Source organism: Brienomyrus brachyistius, chromosome 19 (genome assembly GCF_023856365.1).
Source record: "Brienomyrus brachyistius isolate T26 chromosome 19, BBRACH_0.4, whole genome shotgun sequence".
NCBI classification, from domain to species: Eukaryota; Metazoa; Chordata; class Actinopteri; order Osteoglossiformes; family Mormyridae; genus Brienomyrus; species Brienomyrus brachyistius.
Window position 1 is genome coordinate 5,337,578 of NC_064551.1, and position 20,898 is coordinate 5,358,475.

Consider the following 20,898-nt stretch of genomic DNA (forward strand, 5'->3'; position numbering starts at 1 on the left):
CCTGCCTTCTGAATCTGAGGAACGTGTCGTCTGCTGTTGGCCACCTCTGGTATGTTACTCACCATGCTGCTTCATTGACGTGGCTCAAACTGCTCAGAGTACTAACTAAACAAGCCCACCTGCCTTCCTGTAAACTGATCCCAGATCACAGAGGCAGTATCAGTAAGATGCCATTTCAGAGGATTACAGACATTCTGCTGTAAAGAATGCATTGAGCTATTTATGCTGTGGTATGTATAGCACTTACTAAACAGCATGACTGACTTTCCTGTGTGTATGTCTTTGGACATGATGCTGTAACATCTACGAAGGCGAAGGACTTGTCATTATAGATATTAAATGCTCCTCATAGGGCAACGTGCGGATCTGTGTTTTCATCACCTTAGGTGATGAATTCTTATGTTGCCAAGGTGGATAAAAACAAAAAAGTAATGAGGTCATACCTATGGTGAGAGAAGCTGTGAGAAGCAGTGCAGCATGTAGTGTTACGGCTAGACACAGCAGAAGCACCTATAAATAACTGAGCACATGCACAGCTACTCATTTATAGAGTACAACACTCTTGGGTATTGGCTCCTGGTGGTACCATGAGCTTTGGATTGGACTGAGGGGCACCTGTGCTCTGTAACATTTGTCTGTTTCTCTCGGCGACACCCTCCTTTGTTTTTATGAGCGACTGTATACCACCTGACCACCCCACGGTGTAGTCTCCCTTTTTAATGCCCACAGGAATGAACCCTCTTTGTTCCTGTAAATCCCCTGCACTTTAAATAAAACCCGTCGCTGCTGCTCTCGTGGCTGTGGCTGTGGCCGTGGGTGGTCTCCCCTTGGGCCTGTGGGGCAGCACCCTGCCTGTCACCCACATTCCAACACCAAGCCCTCGCGTACAGTCAGAAACCCCAAAGGGGATCGGCTTTCCTCAATATCACAGCTTTTTGCCCTGAGCTGGATCAAATCCGCAGCAGAGATACGGCATAACGCTCCACGCCAACAGCGGGGCCATCTGATTTTCTCCTAAAGCTCCCATGCCTTCTCTGACACCAGACACAATGGTCAGGGATTGAATGTGGCACGTCCCCGGAACTGCTGATAGGGTTCGGTGTGCTTGGTGACAGCGGCCTCCTCAGCTGCCCCCCTGCTGTCCCTACATCTAAGATCAGACTGCTGTAAAGGTGTCCCTTAGGACACAATGGTACCCCAACATGGAGGTTACTGCTGAATGTGAACCAATATACCCGTCTCAAACTTATTGAGTTGTAATTCTCAGGCTGGGTAAGAGACGAGACAACTGCCGACTGCCCTCACTGTACCCTCCGGGGAGGATTAGCTCTGCATTCTTACATCCACTGGAAATGGCAGTCAACCAAGAAGGGTAAAGAGCCCAAGCAGAAGCGTGATGATGAATAGTTCCTGTTTAGGAGGTCCCATGTACTGTTGGGTCCTGGATTTCTCATATGGACCCAGTGTAGAAAGCTGTTTATGAGGGACATTCCTTCAGAAGGAAATTGCCAGTGTGACTGCCTTTTGCGTTGCTAAGAAACATTCTGGATCGACTCCCATCCCAATTTAGATGACAGAAGCGACCCTGTGACTTCCACCCACTCCGGGTTTTTCCTGGGCTTAAAAGGCAGTGCTGTTTTCAGCCTTTTCCCCCCAGGGGGCTCTGACTGCTTAAACAAGAAATTCTCTTTAGTCCATCATGTCACATTCAATTTCTGTTTCCTATGTAAGAAACAAATCCCTTTTCTTTTTAGTTCATTTCCTTTGCAAACAAAAATACACCAATTTAAAAATAGACAGAAACTTAGGAATCTACACCTACATTTATACATAAATCGAAAAGGACATGCTGGCACGCCGATATCAATCTTTCAGGACCAAAAACTGGGTGAAGCACGTCTCATGCATCTTGGACTTCTCAGAACTAGTCTTCTGACATCTAAACAAGGGTCAGCAGCAACAGGGGGCTGGCCATCCCCATGTGCTCTGCTCCCCCCGGCTGAGGGGATTGTTCTGACCCCACCCCACACACAGCTGGAAAAGGTCCCTATAATTATTTGTTTTCAGTAGTGGCTCCCCCTCATTTCCCTACAGTTTATTGGGAATCGCTCTTTAAATTGTGCTTTTTGTGTCAGAAGTATTTTAAAAATAGACCCAGCAATGTGAAGCAGGTTGGCATCAGGGATGTTTTTGGACCACCTGGTTCCTATCATCAGGATGTGTGAGCAGGACAGGGCCCACTAAGGGCATTCAACACCCAGCCTTCAAGGGGCCGCAGCGTGCTTGATATATGGGTGGGGCTTTTATAGAGGTGCTATATTTAGCTTGGCCTTGGGACAGATTGGACACAAACAGTGGGAAAAAATGATCCCATTGTTTTAAATAGTTTCAAAGAAATGTAAAGTTATTTACAGTAATAAAAACAATCATATTAAAATGTATGCATACTGTAAGCAGTTGCACCCTTGTGTCTGGTTTATGCTTTATTGATGTCATGATCCAGGGAAAGTAGTTAGGAACCTTTGGATGATTATGAGCAGATCCATGACGTAAGTCGTGTGAAATGGCCAGTGTACATGTATTAATTTGTCCTCTAGGCACGACCTGATTTGTTTAGAATAATAAACGTATTCAGGTTATTGTCTCTAGTCAAAAGGAAGCAAGAATGGAATATGCTCATTTTACATACAGAAACAGCCCGTGTTATTCCCTGAAAATCAACATTGTTTTCAAATTCCCTCTGTTGTGATAAGTGTAATAATTAATCGAATATTTCTCCTTGGCTTCTGTTTGAATGCCACCTGGGGAGGGGACTGTTGGCCCAGCGTCCCCTTGATGTTTACTCCTCAGTGCGCTCTCATTGAAATGGCAGTCTGAGACAGGCCAGCTCTCTGGGCCGCCGCCTCCTGAGGGGGCCGTGACATCATATGTGACACGGCGCAATGTGAGGTATCAACACGCTGTTAATCAGTGTAGCGTTCTCAGTGTGACAGCTCCTCAGCGGAGACCTGCCTCCGTGCCATCTGGCAGCTTCTGCTTTGTTGTGCTAGATGAGATTAGTCACCTAAGATTTGTGCTTTAAAAATACAATTACTGTTTCTCATGCTCACCAGTAAGCCTCGCTTTTTATGTCGCACAAAGAAGTGTGCCTGCGAGAGACCCTCCACGGTGGCCATCTTTTCAGAATACTCGCCAGCAGAGTTTAACCGAAATGTTACTTAAAATGTGAGCACAGCACTCACTGAATGGCTGTTCATGACAGGTTTGGGCTATAATGGATTTCCAGTTTGAGTCAGCGGTGTTTCTCTCCTCCCTCAGATGCTGAGCGCGAGCACCCTGGTGAAGATCAAAGAGGGCCTCCTACGCCAGAGGGAGCTGGAGATCGACAGGTATGCAGAATTCTCCCAGAAGCCCACGGTGTCCACATCAGGTGTCGTTTCCAGCCTAGTTGTGAGATCCAGAGGAAGAGGAAGCTGCCTACTACATTTCTGTTCTGTCCCAGGTCCTAAGATTCAATTTAACTGTGAATCATTTGTTGATATAGCTATGCTGTATGGCCTTTTTTCGAGAATAGCTGAAAAATACAAACTGCAGGTTTAATAGGACATAAAACCTATTTTCCCCTTGACTCTTCAGTAGTTATGTCTTCTTGATGGCAAGGTTAGATGTTCTCCGTTGCCAGGGACTCGTTGAGGGCACAGCTGTAACAGAGGGTTCCTCATATTCGGCTTGTTGGCTGATGTCCTGACGGGAAGCATTCTCTGAAGGCATGTTGCAGCGTGTGTCAGGAGCCTTGGGTTTCAGCCAGCCGCCTGCAAACTGTGCCACACCTAGGCGCGGGCACAATGCCATTCGGTGCTCAGAACACTCACAACATCTGCATTCTAGCACCATAGACTCCTATGCTGCTACTCTATGATATTGATGCAGTTTGCATCGTAAGGGCTTTGATCTAGACAGGAAAGGGTGTGTCAGAGCACTGTCTCACTTTTCATTCCCCTGAATCAAAATCAGGAAACATACGTAGCATGCAAGCACAACAGCATACATCCATCCATCCATATTCCAAACCGCTTATCCTACTGGGTTGCTGGGGGACTGGAGCCTATCCCGGAAGCAATGGGCACGAGGCAGGGAACAATCCAGGATGGGGGGCCAGCCCATCGCAGGGCACACTCACACACCATTCACCCACGCATGCACACCTACGGGCAATTTAGTGACTCCAATTAGGCTCAGCATGTTTTTGGACTATGGGGGGACACCGGAGTACCCGGAGGAAACCCCACGACGACATGGGGAGAACAACAGCATACAGTTGTCCTTAAAGATGCAAGTTTCTGCTCTATTTCTGTTATATCCTGATGGATTTTTCTGTAAGGATTTTGCGTACTTTGATTTGCTAGCAGTTAATTCTCATGTCACATTCTAGATGGACATGTTATTTGCCAACAGAACCACGTGTGAGAATCTAATTTGTGCTGCCGGGCCGGTGCTGTCCCTCGATCAGCTGCATGTTATATCACAGGATGTAGGAAGCCATGAAAGTGGCATCCTCTCTGAGTTTTGCTGCTTCATCCATCCCCAGTAATGGCACCTGATTTGAGCAGATGAAATGCTGCACAAAGGGAGGACTCTTTCTCTGTCTGCCTTATGTTATTGAAATTCTTGGTTCACTCCCAGATCATCCATTGCCCAAAATGTACTTTTTGGTCCCTAATATCGATTGTCAAATAGGCAGAACCGGACCTTTATGCTATTAGTCTATAAATCAATGCCACCCATTAGTGTAGAGTTGTTGCAGGCTTTGGGCACAGACCTGTCTGGCGTGGTGCGTGTGAAATGGTGGGTCCTAAGTGTGGCCAACATACATTAGATGTTTACAAACAACTCTTAGCAGCTTGCACTGATCCTTCCATGAGCAAGATGTGTATGAAATCCTGTATCTGTCTAGATGCATTGCTGGATGTTTTGTGTTTGTCTTTGTTTGCCCAGATTTTAAACTGCGTGTTTCTTCAGTGTGCACCAACAGATGATTATATCAGGGTATTATTTACTATTAGGGCTACCTGCGACCCTGAGCCCTTAGCACTGGGTTTATTAAAGCACCAAATTTAAATCTTTCTGTGATTTGTGTCTCAGGCAGAAGCAGCAAATACTGCAGCTCCATGCAAGAATCAGGGAGAATGAGCTAAGAGTGCAACAAGCCCTCCAGAACCACAGGGGGTGCAGTGAGGATACTTACCTGCTGAAAACCAAGGTATGCATCTCCCCTTTACAATGTCATTGCAGCAGTGACACTGGAGGTCATTATTCACTGTATACACAATAAATAAAGTAATTGCAGTATGTTTTGCCACCTTCATCCCAAAAAGGAGTCCCCACTGGATGGTCCGCAGCTCTCCAACGGGGCAGGCCCCCTCTGCTCTGAGAATGGGGAAGTAGGCCGCAGGCTTGCTGCCGCCGAAATGGAGGTCATCCGCCTCAACGAGTTCCTCAAACAGAACACGCAGAAGTACACTGAGGACATTAAGAAGCTGGAGGAGAAGGTGAGCTGTCCTTCTGGGCAAAGCCCCACCATTGGCACCTCCGCCATGGCACACAAGACGATGCCTTTGCTCCAGCAAGACCCTGGTCCCATGCTGATCTCTGAAGTGCCTCTTCTCTGGATGGGTTTGAGCTGCAACTCCTTGCTAACAGCGATCAGAAATACAAATGATAGCAAAATCTCAGCCTTGGTGTGACAAGTCCTGTCATGGTCATTACCCCTGCTCTGTTTGAGGAAAGCTTTGCCCTTGGTGTCTGGCTGTGTGTTTTAAAGGCCTGATATTTCACTTTGTTCTTTCACTTGATGGATTGTATTTGACAGCTGCTTCTAGTCATCATGGTACAGTTTTGGCACGGGCGAAGTGCCGTGACCTGAAGGGCCTGTAGGGGGCATCATGCGGTGGCTGACTTGCACAATCTTGCATTGTCTAGATGAAGACACGCGATCGCTACATCAGCAGCCTGAAGAAGAAGTGCCAGCGTGAGGGCGAGCAAAACCAAGAGCGGCAGCAACGGATAGAGACGCTGGAGAAGTACCTGGCTGACCTGCCCTCCCTGGACGAGGTCCAGAGCCAAGCCCAGCAGGTACTGTCATCTCCCCTCACCTGCACTGGGCTGCATGTGCTTTCCGTCACTGTTACGCTGACCCTGGCACTGATAGCTGAGGCATGGTGCCTTTCCCCATAGATGAGGCTGTATGCATAGAAGGTCATTAGAGCTGTGTCAATATTCAGTTCACTGCTTGGAAAGTAGGAAAGTTTTAATGAATGCGGCCATATACTTTGTACCACTAGAGGTCAGTAAAAACCAGGAGTCTTTATTTCACAAAAAACCAACTTTTGCCATTATGACGAAGTATCTGCACTGACAGCCTGTTGGAAACTGTTATTATTGTTGTTTTATTTTAAATATTTATACGGTTGTTTGCTGTGTGCTTTTTTTTTACCATGGTACTGTTATTGTACTATAATATAATAATGATAGTAATGGTAGCAGGTTTTCCTCTTGTCTCCTAAAGGAGCAGTATAACCGTGACTCTCCGCTTGATTGTGATACTTCGTTTTGGCACCAGACAATCATTGGAACACAGTCTTTAGAAAAGTGTACAGGGATATCTTTGCTAATGTTTATACCATCTTGAACATCTTATCTAAAAAATTATGTGAATGATTCCAAAATGAATTTCATGCAGCGCTAAAGGAGTTTGGAGTAAGTTTTTCTTGGTAGTATCTGAAGGCTTGGTGTTTACCATAATGTGATTTTTCGTGTGTCCTGAGCCAGCTGGAGGGGGTTAGGACCACGGCACAGAGCTTGCAGGACAAGGTAGCCCAGCTGGAGCACAGCCTGGGAGAGAGCAGGGCCTTGCTGAAGGAGAAGGAGGCGCTGATCGAGAGCCAGAGCCTCCGTGAGCAGGAGCTGGTGGCGTCTGTGCAAAGGTGAGCTCTATCAGGGCACTTGGACCTAAACCTCACTGTGGACCCAAATGTACTGTTATCCTTGAAATACGTTATCTCTGGTCTCTGAGTGTCGCCGTAAAGCCGCCCTGTCTTTGGGATTCTGACGTGCTGTAAAGTCGCTGCATTGTACTGTAAAGTCACTCCATTTCAGCCTGCAGGAGAAGGTGGAGAAGTGCCTTGAGGATGGTGTACGCCTGCCCATGATGGACCTGAAGCAGCTGGAGAGTGAGAATGCCCGCCTGCAGGAACAGCATGCCCACAGCAGCAAGGTGGGTCATCGTTTCGCCTGCTGTGCAGGGTACCGCACACCTGCACTGGGGCTCTCGATCTCAACCTGATGTCTGTCTCTCTCCCAGATCTTGGCCAGCCAGAAGAAGCAGATGGAGAAGCTCGGCCTGGAGCTGGCGGTAAGACTGAAAAGAATGGCGTGAGCTGTGGCATCCCTTACAGAGAACTGGAGCCCCCTCTAAAATTGCGTTTCTTCTCTACCTCCACAGGCTGTTGAGGAGAGGCTGCGAAAGGAGAGGGGCACGTCGCAGGAACTGCGTGATCAGCTGCAGGAGAAGGACAAGGCCCTGGCGGCACTCCACTCAGCCCTGCAGGAGGTAGTGCCTCCCGGCCTTGGCAGCTCTCCCCAGCCCTCGTTCATTTCATCTGTTCTAGCTGTTTAGCAGGTGCTCTCATCCAAAATGACTAGTGCAGCTTACCGCCGCTATCCTGCGAGGGGAGGAGCTTCCTTCAGAAGGGCACAGCTCCGGATGAATCCTGGCGAATGCCAAGCGCTGTGCTCCCTGCCCGCAACAGAGTGTCATATAGTAGTTTATGCTTCGTAGTTGTAGATGGCCTGCCGTCGAGGGCGTGGGAGACATCGCTGCCAACGACGTTATCCTCAGAGCTAGTGGGCACAGTGATCCAGCAGCACCATGCAATGGGCGTATAAAATCACACAAGCCTCAGTGCACAGATTAGGGTGATTGAGGGGATTTTTCTTTTATTGGTTTTCTTAAGTTCTCTCAAATGGTGAAATGTTGTGCTGCCTGAAATGAGAATCCGGGTCCCACGATAGCAGCACAGTGCACATCAAGCGCTTTCCCTGACCCGGGCTCCTCGGACACATAGAATCAGATACTGGGAGCCGGTGTGGTAACTGGACGATTACATAATAGGTGAAGATGTTACAAGAGTCTATTCTGTATCCTTTAATCATTGTTGTTGATTGACAGCTGTATAAAGAGCTAAAAGTATTAAAGTCCTCAGATGAATAACAAAATAATCACCTTTGTCAGTACCCTGTGGGGGAGCCCACACCCCTGGGCACTGCTGTCAGCATCTATCTTGCTCTCAGACTCTGTGCATCCTTCTTCTATAAATAACTATGGTTTCACCGCGCTAATGGAGAAATCCATTTTAATGTTGGAATAATGGCCTGGTGTTTGTAGAAATCTGATCACAGAATGCTTTTATAGAAGCAGAAACAAGGAAGGCCGTATTTGGGAGACTTCTCTGTCGCACATCATCAATAAGCTCGTTCTTTTGTGTTGAGCCTTTTCCCTTTGCGCTTTATGTGCTGTAAATGAACCATTTTGGAGTGATGTGCAGGGGTGATGTGCAGGGATGATGTGCAGTATTGTTGGATATATTTCAGATATATATAGCATTCACAATATGGGTTTACAAAAACTGTGCTGTTTGTCCTGCTCTCGCTCCAGATCCAAATACGAGTGGACGACAGGGTGGAGCGGTCAGGCCCCGCAGCCCTTACGGTGGAGGTGGCCCCCCTTCTGAAGGAGATGTCTCTGTGCCTGCTGGATCTCAAGGCGCTCTGCAGCGTCCTGACCCAAAGGGCCCAGGGCAAAGAGCCCAACTTGGCCCTGCTACTGGGAATCAAGTGTGAGTAGCACTGTCTGCACCATGTGTATCTGCTCCCTCTAAGCTGGGCGAAGGCTTTATGGTGACGCTCACACCATCTGCTCCTGGCAGTGTTCTCCTAAAGCTTCCATATACCTCATCTTATTTTGATCTGTCATTTTACTTAAAACGTTATTTAAAAAAATTAATTATTTTGCACTTTAAAAAAATCTGACTAATCGAAAATTAAGAATGGCAAAAATCTTGAATTTTATTTGGTTAGTTAAGGTTAAGGATAGGGCTGGGTAGGGGTTAAGGTTGTAATACTTCCGATTAAGGTTATGCCCCCACAAAGGTATGAGTGCAGGTGTGTATGTGTTTGTGTATGTGCGTGTCTGTATGTTTAGCTGAACGCGCTGTCCTCTCCCCCAGCAATGAACTGCTCAGGTGAGGAGAGCGAGAAGCCTCTCCCAGAGGACAGCCTGCGGGCCAAGCTGTCCGAGGTGCGGCAGCTGAGGAGGGAGATTGACGAGCTGAGGACCGTCATCTCGGACCGTTACGCGCAAGACATGGGGGACAACTGCATCACGCAGTGATGGCACGACCCACGCTGGAGTGGCTGTGTCACCTCTGCCTTCCCCGGCATCCCCAGCACCGGGCTGGTAACCTGAGGCTGGAGGATGTGGGGGAAGATGTAGGCGTCCTTTTATTTTTTCCCTCAACAGCCTGAGGAGATGAAATACCGAAAGCTGCACTGAATAGAGACACGTGGGTTTGCTACAGCCCTGGCAGCTGGAGATCTCTGTAACTACTGAATGTAGGACCAAGCTGTGAATTGCGTTTACAAGGGAATCATCTTAGCTTTGCAGTGTTAAACCCCTATTTAGCGTGTGATCGGATCTGTCCGTCTGTCTGAGTTCCCACAGCGAAAGTTAGAACTGTGGACAGTCTCCATTTGCTTTTCTGGAGGATGCTACCCCAGGGCCACGCTTGTATCTCCAGCCAGGTCAGTCAGTCCCAGATGCTGCTTCACTAAGTGCCTGTTGGTCTGCCAGTTACAGCCATCCTTCCCCTACCACCGTTTGAGCCCAAAGATGGGGGATGATTGACACCCATGTCTCTATCATCTCAAACACTTACCAACACCGAGCCCAGAGTCCTTCTGTTATTTCTACTTTGGCATTTCTACTTTGACTCTCATCAGCATTTTCAATTGTTTAAATCTGATCCAGTGTTACCAGCAGCCCAGGCATTTGATACTTGTGTACAAACCAAATGAGTGGGTTTTTTTTATACAGCGAGTGACAGGGTTGCTAAGAGGTTGAGAGAAAAAAAAGCTTCATTGAATCATTGAGACTCATGGTAACACTGGTTCAGGATTTAAGAACCTGTTAATTTCACAAAAAATAATGGGATAGTAGCTGTTATCAAGCCGCTTATCAGACCACTGCAGATGTTTCATTCAGGAAAGTGGCCAGTCCCACAAGTTATGTTTTATGTTTTTTAGTTGGACAGTTTTAGTACGAGTGTGTGTGTCTGCATGTATATTGAAGTTGGTAAGCAGTGAATATCCAGTCTGGAAATGGTTAAGGGATTTCATTTCTGAGAGAAGGACTGCAGGTTCAGTCCCTGGGCAGGAACCTGTCTCATACTAACTTATATCACTGCAACTAAACATAGAGCTGATTAATGGCTGTGTGACTCAGTGACACACAAGGGCAGCAAGCTGCTGCTGTATCAGTCTTGCCATATCTACTGTTACCGAGTTTAAGACCTTAATCTTAATTTCCTGATGGGGATCAACAAAGTAAATTCTCTTTTTGGCTACCCCATCTTGTTCTCCGTGCCACGTGCAGGGCTGCCACTTGTAGTGATGCCCAGGGAGCTGGGGGTTGGGGTTAAGGCTGAGGCTGAGCTTCCGTTCACGTACACAGAGGCTTAATCCACTGAGCTGCACGCTGCGCCCTAAATTCAGCCAAACTCTGCCGCAACTTTACCAGTGCAGAGGTGAAGCATAGCTGTCATTTGCATGTCAAATACAGGAAAATGATCAGTTGGGTGCTTGCAGGCCATCGCTCACGTGTTAAATAGCACAGTCTGGAAATGCTTCAGAAACGCTCAGTAGTTTAGTTCATCCACGACGGGGTGTGGAGAACCTATGCAACGTCACATTTACCAGCACTGCTGCAGCAGTTTGTGAAGACAGCCTTCCTCAGTGCCTTGACATGATTATGCAACAGGGCTTTTTAATTCTTGTTAGATTAAGGTCAGTAACAGAGTATTTTAAGTCTCTGCTTCCCAGACATGTTAGGTGGGGTTAAATATGTTCCCCTTTATCGGCAGGCTTAAAACAGTTATTCCTCTTTAATATATTTAAGCCATAGTGGCATAAACTGCATATGTCTGCTCAGGAGATTAGGAGACCAGAATGTATTTACTGTATGGAGTGTAGGTCTGACAAGGTGGGAATGGTCCTGATCTCATGGAGGACCAGCTGGCTGTGCTTGAACTGCTCCAAATGATGACTAGTTAACTCTGCTACTTCAATATCTTTAGTAAAAAATAATTAGCAGACTTACCCTCAGCTCTAATCATTAGACAAAAGGGGGAACCACATGCACTAACAACTGAGTTTGCTAAAGGAGGATGGAGCAGTAAGTCACCACCACTATGAGACCACTGATGTAGCCTGAAGAGGGAAAATGCCATCAGACTCCCACAATGCACTGTGGGCAGGCAGCCACTGGTTGGCTTTACTGTTCCCTGTGCTTTCCCACTGGTTTCTAATGTCAAGCTTTTAGTTTTTGCAGCTAGATTTTATGAATGCCAAAGTTCTATTTATATATGTTCCAAAAAAGTATTAAGACTAGTATTTTTCCATTTGAACATTGTTTGCTTTAATTTGTACAGAGGGGAAATAAACTATTTTTGTATGAACATGTGGCTTGATTTTCATCTTACTAGTTCTGTAACTATGAATGGGGCAAGAGTATATTTGGCCTGATAAGGGTTAAATCTGGCTCACATTCCATGCTTCAAAATTCACATGGCAACCTGAAGCCCGGCCCTCCTCCATGTACACCACATCATAATAGCTGCCTGAGGGCTATAACTGCATTGCAGATGCAAGAGGACAAATCACAATCAGTTGTCAGCCCTGGCATTTTTACAGCATGACACGCATTGTCATGGTAATTAACATTCATCAGGGGAGAAGACTAATCAAAGTCTGCCTGACAGAGTGATATGCAAACAAAACAGGATCGTATCTTTAAGATGGGACACACCCATTGTCCCAGAACTGGGGGCAGCTTTTGTGCACCAGGGCTCTTAATTAAAAGCCATTGTCGGTATACAGCATGTGGCATGGCCTTCACAGGTACAAATTAACAGATGGGTACAAGTTGTGCATAAACAAAATATTAAAATTTCCACAAAAATGAGATTCATTAGAAAAGTCACCAAAAGTAGAATTCAGATAGTGTCACTCGGTAACTGGCTTTAAAAACCACAGGTGTGGGAAGGTAGGACGACAGGCGATGCCCCCCCCCCCCAAAAAAAAAAGGCACCTGTAGACATAACTAGTGCTGTCAATCTTGTACTACAGTTCGGATTTCAAAGTCTAAGTGCCCTAGAGCACTATGCGATATTTAATGACTTAAGTAAACATTTACTTAACCAGAGAAGTAGATGGAGTAGGATATTAATAAGAAACCCAATAGTGGGATACTGTGTTGTATAACAGTTCATTTCAGTCATGTTGACAGTGATAGTAAAATTTAGACTCCACAGTGCAGCAAATTGTTCTTGTTCGACATGGCATACAAATCAAAGGATGGGGGTTGGGGGGAGGGGGGTGGTAACAGCTTTTTGAAATACCAAAACTATTACGCATTAGTCAAAGTGTGTTTATTGATTGCAAACATCAGTCAGGAAGTTGCCAGCCAGTGGCAGATATGTACAATTGCCTATTGCCCATCAGGTGGCTTCATGCCGTGGAATGAAACTGAGAAATCACACACACATTTAAAAAGGGAAAAAGCAACACACTCAGTGATGAAAAACTGAAAAACTTAAAACCAGTGTTAAAAATTGCTGGGTTTCTGCATAATAGCCTGACATCTAGTTAAAAGGTCCAGTAAGCAATGGACAGCCAGGTCTGACAGAAAACGAAGTAAAAAACACCCCCCCCCCCAATTAAAAAAAAAACCAGCATGGTAAATCTTACAATATAAAAAGCAGGTCAAAGAGCTGAACGAAGACTGCTTCCAGCTGCCATTTGCGGATGCCATGCACTTGTCGAACCCCCGCACCGACGCACACAGGGGAAGGTTACCAGCCAGGAAGGGCAAGCAGCCCGCCAGCCGCCAGGGCGGCGTAGTACCCCAGGCTGGCGTGCGCACACTGCAGGGACATGGCTTTCAGCGCCTCCATGTACAGCTGCTGCCCAGAGTGCAGGTAGAGCCAGAGTACCCGGTTCAGCTGGGCGCTCACAGAGTCCCCGTGCAGGCCGTCTGCAGGGAGAGGGAGACTAGAGAGTGCTGGGACACGGTGCACACAATCACAACAATTCAAGGAAAAGCGCTTTCAGAAACACAATGGTCCTTGGGGGACAGTGCACAGCAAACACGGTCATGTCAGTGTCCTACTGAGCTTACTGCTCACAACCAACCGTTCAGCGAGCCCAGAACTGTCGGTTTGTCTTTCACACACACATTCTGAATTTCCATGACATAATACGAGTGGCACAGCCCTCCCCTGCCCCCCCTACCTTGGGTTATCTTGGTGTCATACTCTAGTAGCCTGTAGAGCTCATCTGACAGCAAGCACCGCAGCCAGCTATTCTCCTCCAGGTGGATCCAGTCATGGACCAGCCTCTTCCTGGACAGGAAGCTTTGTACGTGCTGCAGGTAAATCGCATTCCCCGACACCAGGTACAGCCTGGGGGTGGGGGGGAGAGGAGTGGCCATGTGTATGCTGAGCCATGATCTGCGTATAGAACTACACCTACGACTATTTCAATAATAAATTGAAGCTCATTCTGGAGACATGGGCAATGAGTGTGATTAAACTTAATGAACCTCCCTGCATTATCTAAGGGGGTAGAGGAGATTGGTTTGTGCATTTTTAAAATAACACATTAAGGAACACACACATAATTGAGACAACGCTTTCATTATGTTCTTGGATAATGAAATTAACGGTTAAAAAGCTTGATGGAAAAGTGTATGGGGGGGGGGAATTAATCAGTTTACAAAGAAAGAAAAAAAAATGGGAGGAAATGTCAGTGTGTAAATAGGGAGCGTTACGCAGCTACAGCAGCTGACAGCAGCCTACAGGATGCCTCCTCCCTGCGCTCAGCTGCACCGGAGCACTGAGTCGCATCACTTAGCCAGTCTGGGCTTGGGTCATTTCCACATGAGCCAACTGGGGCTGGGCAGCCTGCTTTGAAGGCCTCTCCTGCGAGACCCACACAGGTATGGCGCGGAAGCCTGGCAGGGATGACGCGTTTGAAGAACGAACTGCAGTAGCTTCAAAGCGCCTGCCGCCACTATGCGTTCCCGTTACCAAGGGGCCTTCCACACAGAGCATCACAGCAGCGGTGATACAAGACCCCCTGCTTGCATTACTACCGCTTCATCACTTTCAACATCAAACCCCCATTCCCAACTCAGTCATCCCCCATTCATTGACATGCAGCAGGTCAGAAAGAGGCATCAGGCACCAGAAAACTCCTACTTGTAGTAAGGCAGGGTCTCAATCATCTTCCAGTTGACATAGTTGACTGCAGTCTCTGCCAGCGTGCACACGCGGCACATCTGCACCTTGGCGACCTGCCAGAACCGGTCACGCTCTACCAGCGAGTCCAGCATTTCCCTCCGGAGCAGCCTGTAGACGCCTCGCAGGGTGTCTTCATATACCTGAGGAATGACATCACAGCAGCCCAGCAAGAAGCCGAGAGTTACAATGAGACGCTGGCCTCCGTTCTTCCATCACGCACCGCCGGGGGAATTCCAAAGGAACCAAACCAAGCGTCCTCAAGGAAGTTAACAAGCGAACTGTACCGCCAGGACGACAAACTGAGAAGTAAATCGTTACACACCATGTTCAATCTAGGGTGAAGTACTATTTGAAAGCTTCAAAAGATAAAACCCGATTCATTTCCTGTATCCCCTTGGAGCTGCATGCAGAAAATGTCTCATGCCTTACTTTATAGACAAAGGCTGTTGTGGATCAGCTCGCCAAGACAAAACTCAGTCCAACGGTTAAAGAACTGAACCAAAAGACAAATTCAGATGGCAGATGTGCTACACTGACGATCAAATCCTTCTTGTGAATGCTTAAAAGTTTGCTCTGCGGGGCATTTTATCCAAGAGACTGAAGGTTTCAAACAGTAAAATAATTTCACCAAGATGAAGGGAAAGTGCCAGAAATTCCAATGAATTGCAGGATGTTGTGTCAACATGAAGACATGTAATGGCCAAGGCGGCACCTAGAGCTCATGACACTTTTTTTTTTACATTTTAAATCAACCGACATGTCATCGCTACATAGCGCACGGTTTCTAACACGGTACCTTTTTGCGCTTCAGTCCACCCCAGTCACGTCCTAAAATCCAGGCCACTAGCGACTTGCACATGGAGAAATAGTTCTCCACAGTCTGGATTCCTGAAGGAGAGAAGCAGACATTCCAGTGACGTTAAGCCGTCACATTTCATGGTGCTGCCTCGGGCAGGCTGGGGCCGTCACTGCGATGCTAACCGGTCAGCTACTGATCGCTGTTCACCATCGGGAACAGCACGTAGCATGCACATCATGCTGAAGCAAACATGCCTGAATTCAGACTGTCTACAAGGATAGGAGCTGGACCACCTTGATGCAAGGCAGGGGAATCGGCACGCAGTATTGCGGCAGTCATGGGACCTGGCTGTAGCACTTCCCACTTTAATAATTCAGTAACTCATCTGTTATCTTGACACTCACAGCATTCCCACCATAACATCATTCACAGCATCCTTAAGCATTCATATGCAGCATGGTTGCTTCTGGGTCAGGTCCCAGGACCGCGAGCAGGAAAATGTACCAGCCAAGCCGGTTTCTCACCCACAGCTTCATCGCCACGTGCCAACCGGCCCCTCCAGTAGTCAGCGGTGACCTGGTGCAGTGACGCCAGGTAACGCATATCGCATAGCGCGCTGCCCCACAGTGACACCTTGCGCCGGCTGTGCGGACGCCACTGCAGGTAGATGGTGCGCAGTTGCCGGTCAAGGGGTGCCGGCTGGCGGAACAGCCAATAGGAGAAGAACCAGTGGAAACGGTGCCGTCTGTACTGGTAAAAGAGGGCTTCCAGCTCCCTGTGGTCTGGGGCATGCAGAGAAGGCAGTCTGTCATCAGATCGGGCTCCAGACGTGTCAATTTTTACTGACATTGCATGATAGCACTCAGGATACTAATCAAGATACTGTTGTCTTATAGTCTCAAACACAGACACACATGTGCAAACATGGAAACAGAAAACCAAACCTTGGCTTCACAAACCCTGTAAATGGCATCACCGACTTAACAGTAGGGGGCAGCATACTTGCTTATCCCTTTGGCACATTGGCGGCTTTTCATAAGAAACGTTTCCACAATTAAACCAGGTCACAGAACATGTTAATGGATGTTTCCTTCTATAAAAGTGATAGACAAGCAGAATCTACATTCTTGTTTGCTGAATCAGACATTAAAAAAAAGTACAGAAGTTCCTCATGCTAATTTGAAAAAGTAGTAACTGATTGCCATTCTCACACAAGATGGATGAGAATTCCACACAGGTGGAGACCCTCACGATAACCCATCGGCCCCATAGCGCTAAAAAAACGGATCGTAAAAGTTGGAGTTGCGAGAGTCAAGGACTCCAAAATGAAACCACCATTTTGGCCAAGAGGGAGAGCCAAGCGTTAAATTGAACTGTCCCGTTTCAATAAACAGTGGCGAGCAAAGGCCAGGCGTGCTGGGGGGTGGGGGGGGGCGTTAAGGTTCTTACAGCTACACCAGCTCAGAGAAGGCGACGGTGAATTAGACATGATCCAGAGAGGCATCTGTAGCAACTGGTGTCAAAGGAGTTTGGTAGCAAACTACTTCAGAGTGATTTACTTATTTATTTTAATAAAGGGGCCAGATGAATCACCAAAATTCATATTATTCACAGAGAAATCGGAGTTCAGTAATGCAAAAAAACTGGATGACCTGGACGAAACAAATCTTGAGGGGAAAAAAAACCAGTGATATTAAGCACTACACAGGAAGAGGTGAGGCTGCACTTTCTATGCAGGGCAATTTAAACTTTCGTTTTAAATGCTTTGTTAGAAGTGGTGTGTTGGTCAAAACAGTATTACACCATTTACACATTAACAGACAAGCAGGTACACACACCAATAACATGATGTGTCAGACTGTGAAATGAAAGTTAGTCATTAAATGTTTCACAGAAACAGCCTATGGCCATAATCTATCAAGCCAGTGCTTCAGCTTGAATTGAACTAGCTGTACAAAACACGAATGCATATCATAAATAGGTTTAAAGATGAGGACTAACAGTCATTGGATAGTGACAGAATTGTAAAGAAAAGCTTATATATACAGCCTTGATATGTAATATTCCTGACACCCATTGCCCATCAGAGTCACAAATCTGAATAGACAACGCCAACAAACTAACATAAGTAAGCTTTTTGCTTTAATCAGCGCATAGTGTAACGTAACAGAACTTAAGGCAGGGTGCAGGGTTATAATGACACACATATAAACGAATAAACATAATTCAATATGTAGATGTCCAGCACGGAAAACACCGCCCGTCGTGGCTGTTGGCTGGCAATTTGTTGGTTACAGTCAGTCATAAATCGGCAGTTTGGGAAGCTTCTGGTTTTCTAATAAAATACATCAACGCCGGGGAGAGTAAACACATCCAACATCCTAACTAATGGCAAAGCCAGGAGGAAAGGTAAAAAGACTACGGATGTGTATTCGTGCTGAACCGTAAAGGTTGGGCACCGTTACAGCCCTATGCAGCGCCTCCCTCCACAATAACCTACCACCGGATCTGTGCTGGTTGAGAACATGCTGAAAAACTACGGCGAGGCTGCCATGCTGCTGCAGGGCGCGGCGATGCAGCTCCTTCCACTCAAACGTGAGGGTCCCCTCATCAGCAGTCTCTGTAAAGCAAGGAATACGGGCTCAGCGGGGTGGGGGGTACACCTGTGTGTGTGGGGGGGGGGGGGGGGGATAGGAAATATTTATACGAAACACACAGGCAAGTTGGAAAACGCAAACACTAAACATGAGAAACATCAAATATTGGGGCAAGGTTGCCAGCTTTGGCAAGTCTGCACACGAATTTACATGCATGCAACAGTTTTATCACCTTTTAAATAAATAGTCTGATGGGTTTGCAAACTACTCCAACTCCCTTGGTGTAGCTAATTTTAGGTTTATAATGGAATAATGTAGATTTTTGCATGAGAGAGAGGCTAAAAGCCTGAATGTCACGTCAGATATGTGACAGTTGGCAACCCTGTAGGGGAATGCAGCGGCCATAGAGGCTCGCTTGAAGGGCCCTGCTTAAGATTCACCTTGCTCTTTCCTTTCCAATAGGTCCTTTTGTATACCCCATAGAGCCTCTATTTCTCCAAAGGCCAGCCTGACTGGAGGCAACGGAACGGTTTCTTCAAGGACCAGCCACTGAATCCAATACTTGTCTGGGGGTAAAGGAATCTCTGCAAAGAGTTTCTCCTGGAGGGATCGGTTGAAATGCAGGCTTTTGTAGAGCGTCCTCCACATGAAGATCAGTCGGAAGCCGTCTTTGGCCGAGACGGAACAGGTGGCAGCGGCGAATGGCACTCCAAACGACGCCTGCCGCCGCGGAGTAAATATTCAAATACACAAGCCTTCAGGAGCTGCTTTGCGCCTGAGTTCCGAGCTTGACTGCCGTCCGAGGCATAATTATGATAATTATGATGGTGCGTGACTCTTCTTACCTGGAAGTGCGGCGTCCAGAGAGAGCTGCAGGAGCAGATCCGGAACATGGTCCGGCACGTGCTCCCGACTCGTAGTAAAGAGACGGGATCTAACTGTCGAAGGATGAGGATGAGGACCTCATCGCTGAAGTGTAGCAGTCCTTTTCTTGTGAGGCCAGTGCCGAGGTGCTCTGGCTGCTCGCTACTTTCAGCTGAACCGGGCGACAACAAGGCGATCTGTTCCTGCAGCTCCCTTTCCCAGCGCCCGTTAAGGAGTGCCATGCTCCCAACTGCCGCCGGCGCGCCATTACCGTAGACCACCTAATAGCTTGGGAAAAACCAATACGGAGATCGTAGGGGAACCAACAAATTAGTCAAAGTTTTCACCCAAGTGTATTATAATCGTTGTAAAAGCTAAAATATTACACGTTTGTTTTCACGTTTAGAAAAGGAGTTCCATGTCTTGATACCTGAGATGTATATTTGAAAATGCCCCAACCCTATATTTAAAACGCGCAGAGCAAAGATAATGTTGCGGCTTCCGTAGAAATTGTGTCATACCGTAGCCAATGCACGTGGTTGCATTTCACTTTTAGAATATCGGTAATGATACACACAGCCACTACGACAGACACTCAAACTAAATTTCTGTTGTCCGTTCTTTTTTTAAAGGAATCTTTTAAGTAAACTCATTTATTTCGTTTGCAGTCATTGTTCGTTCACAAGTTAAGTATTAGTGGATTATACCGTTCACGATCGAGATACCCACTGGTTTGATTATAGACGTTACCCAGGTTACAAATATTATAAATAGGAAAATAAATAAATAACTATGAGATAAGACACAAAACAAAGATTTGTGAGATTATATAATTTACACGTTAAAACATTTATATGTAAAAAATATGATTTTGGTGTAACCTTCCTACCGCGGGCCCTTCCCCCCTCTTGGCGCATGCGCAGTAATGTAGTACATAGGCGAGAGAGAAACTAATGACGGCAGACCGGAGAAGCAGCAGAGACGCTAAATTAGAATAATATTCTAATTTTCAAAATGAATTTCGGATCTTTTCCAGTCAAAACAGTGTTGCAGATTGTTGAAACGATAGCGACCGCAACCAGAGAGGTTTTGGTGAGTTTGTTGTTTTTATGGAGTTTGAGAGAAGTGTTTTGTACGAGTAAACGGTTTAACTGAAATTCGTTTTCGAACGGAAAATGTTAAAGATATAATTCAAAGTAAATGGGTTATTTATCGGCTTTATTTGACAAATGAATGTATAAATGCTGCATTTTTTTATTTTATGTGTTCTATGTTACTTTTAATGAGGCTAACGTGGAGCGGTGGTGCAGTGGTTAGCACTGTTGCCTCACACCTCTGGGACCCGGCTTGGAGTCTCCGCCAGGGTCACATGTGTGTGGAGTTTCTCCCCATGTCGTCGTGGGGTTTTCTCCGGGTACTCCGGTTTCCTCCCACAGTCCAAAAACATGCTGAGGCTAATTGGGGTTGCTAAATTGCCCGTAGTTGTGAGAGTGAATGGTGTTTGGGTGTGCCCTGCGATGGGCCATCCTGGGTAGTTCCCTGCCTCGTGCCCATTGCTTCCGGGATAGATCCCCCGCGACCCAGTAGGATAAGCGGTTTGGAAAATGGATGGATGGATGAGGCTAACGTGTAGTGAGAAAATACCGTAGCCATTTTGAGTTAACCGTGAAACAGAAATCTAATTATCAATCCAAGAGTAAGTATAAAGAAACATCTAGTTGACAAAACTAATTAAAACAAGGTTGAGTCAAATGGATTTTGCTACTGTTGTGTATATGTGTGATTGTGTGTTATTGTATGTGTAATTTCAGTAAAATTGCTGGCTATAAACCCAAGGTTTTATCTCCGGTCTACCTACCCATTGTTTAAGCTATTCAAACCACTCCCTCCGAACCCAGAACTGTTCCAGTAGCTTATGTTCTCTTTTTCTGAGTGACAGGAGCATTGCATTTGAAATAGTTGATTAATATAAAATGATAATATGTCCATTAATTCGTCCATTTCA

General features: G+C 46.5%; 2 protein-coding genes across 5 annotated transcripts in view; one reads left to right on the forward strand and one right to left on the reverse strand.

Moving 5' to 3' along the window:
* cep85l (centrosomal protein 85, like) overlaps positions 1-11,789 on the forward strand; it is a 47,509-nt gene extending 35,720 nt beyond the window's left edge. For all 4 annotated transcript variants that reach the window (XM_048985141.1, XM_048985138.1, XM_048985139.1 and 1 more), the window contains exons 4-13: positions 3,319-3,389; positions 5,143-5,260; positions 5,376-5,549; positions 5,980-6,132; positions 6,829-6,983; positions 7,156-7,273; positions 7,361-7,411; positions 7,502-7,609; positions 8,714-8,894; positions 9,285-11,789. In XM_048985141.1, the coding sequence (XP_048841098.1) occupies positions 3,319-3,389; positions 5,143-5,260; positions 5,376-5,549; positions 5,980-6,132; positions 6,829-6,983; positions 7,156-7,273; positions 7,361-7,411; positions 7,502-7,609; positions 8,714-8,894; positions 9,285-9,448 (1,293 nt within the window). In that variant the 3' untranslated portion in view covers positions 9,449-11,789. The remainder of the gene's footprint in view (positions 1-3,318; positions 3,390-5,142; positions 5,261-5,375; positions 5,550-5,979; positions 6,133-6,828; positions 6,984-7,155; positions 7,274-7,360; positions 7,412-7,501; positions 7,610-8,713; positions 8,895-9,284) is intronic.
* A 950-nt stretch (positions 11,790-12,739) lies between these two features.
* Positions 12,740-19,300, reverse strand: si:dkeyp-114g9.1 (uncharacterized protein LOC555399 homolog). The gene is made up of 8 exons (XM_048985142.1): positions 18,875-19,300; positions 18,470-18,749; positions 17,933-18,052; positions 15,957-16,214; positions 15,430-15,521; positions 14,592-14,773; positions 13,624-13,793; positions 12,740-13,366 (listed from the first exon to the last, which is right to left on the reverse strand). Exons 1-8 carry the CDS (start codon positions 19,133-19,135, stop codon positions 13,185-13,187), a joined length of 1,545 nt encoding a protein of 514 aa, XP_048841099.1. The 5' UTR covers positions 19,136-19,300; the 3' UTR covers positions 12,740-13,184.
* Positions 19,301-20,898: the final 1,598 nt, after the last annotated feature.

Bases quoted from the DNA above. Each gene is read 5' to 3' on its own strand.
- si:dkeyp-114g9.1 (XM_048985142.1), bottom strand. From the start codon at position 19,135: ATGGCACTCCTTAACGGGCGCTGGGAAAGGGAGCTGCAGGAACAGATC. The intron at 16,215-17,932 runs GTAGGTTATTGT...TGCATGCCCCAG, and splicing joins CAACCAGCACAGATCCGGTG to ACCACAGGGAGCTGGAAGCC. The intron at 15,522-15,956 runs GTGAGAAACCGG...TCTCTCCTTCAG, and splicing joins ACGTGGCGATGAAGCTGTGG to GAATCCAGACTGTGGAGAAC.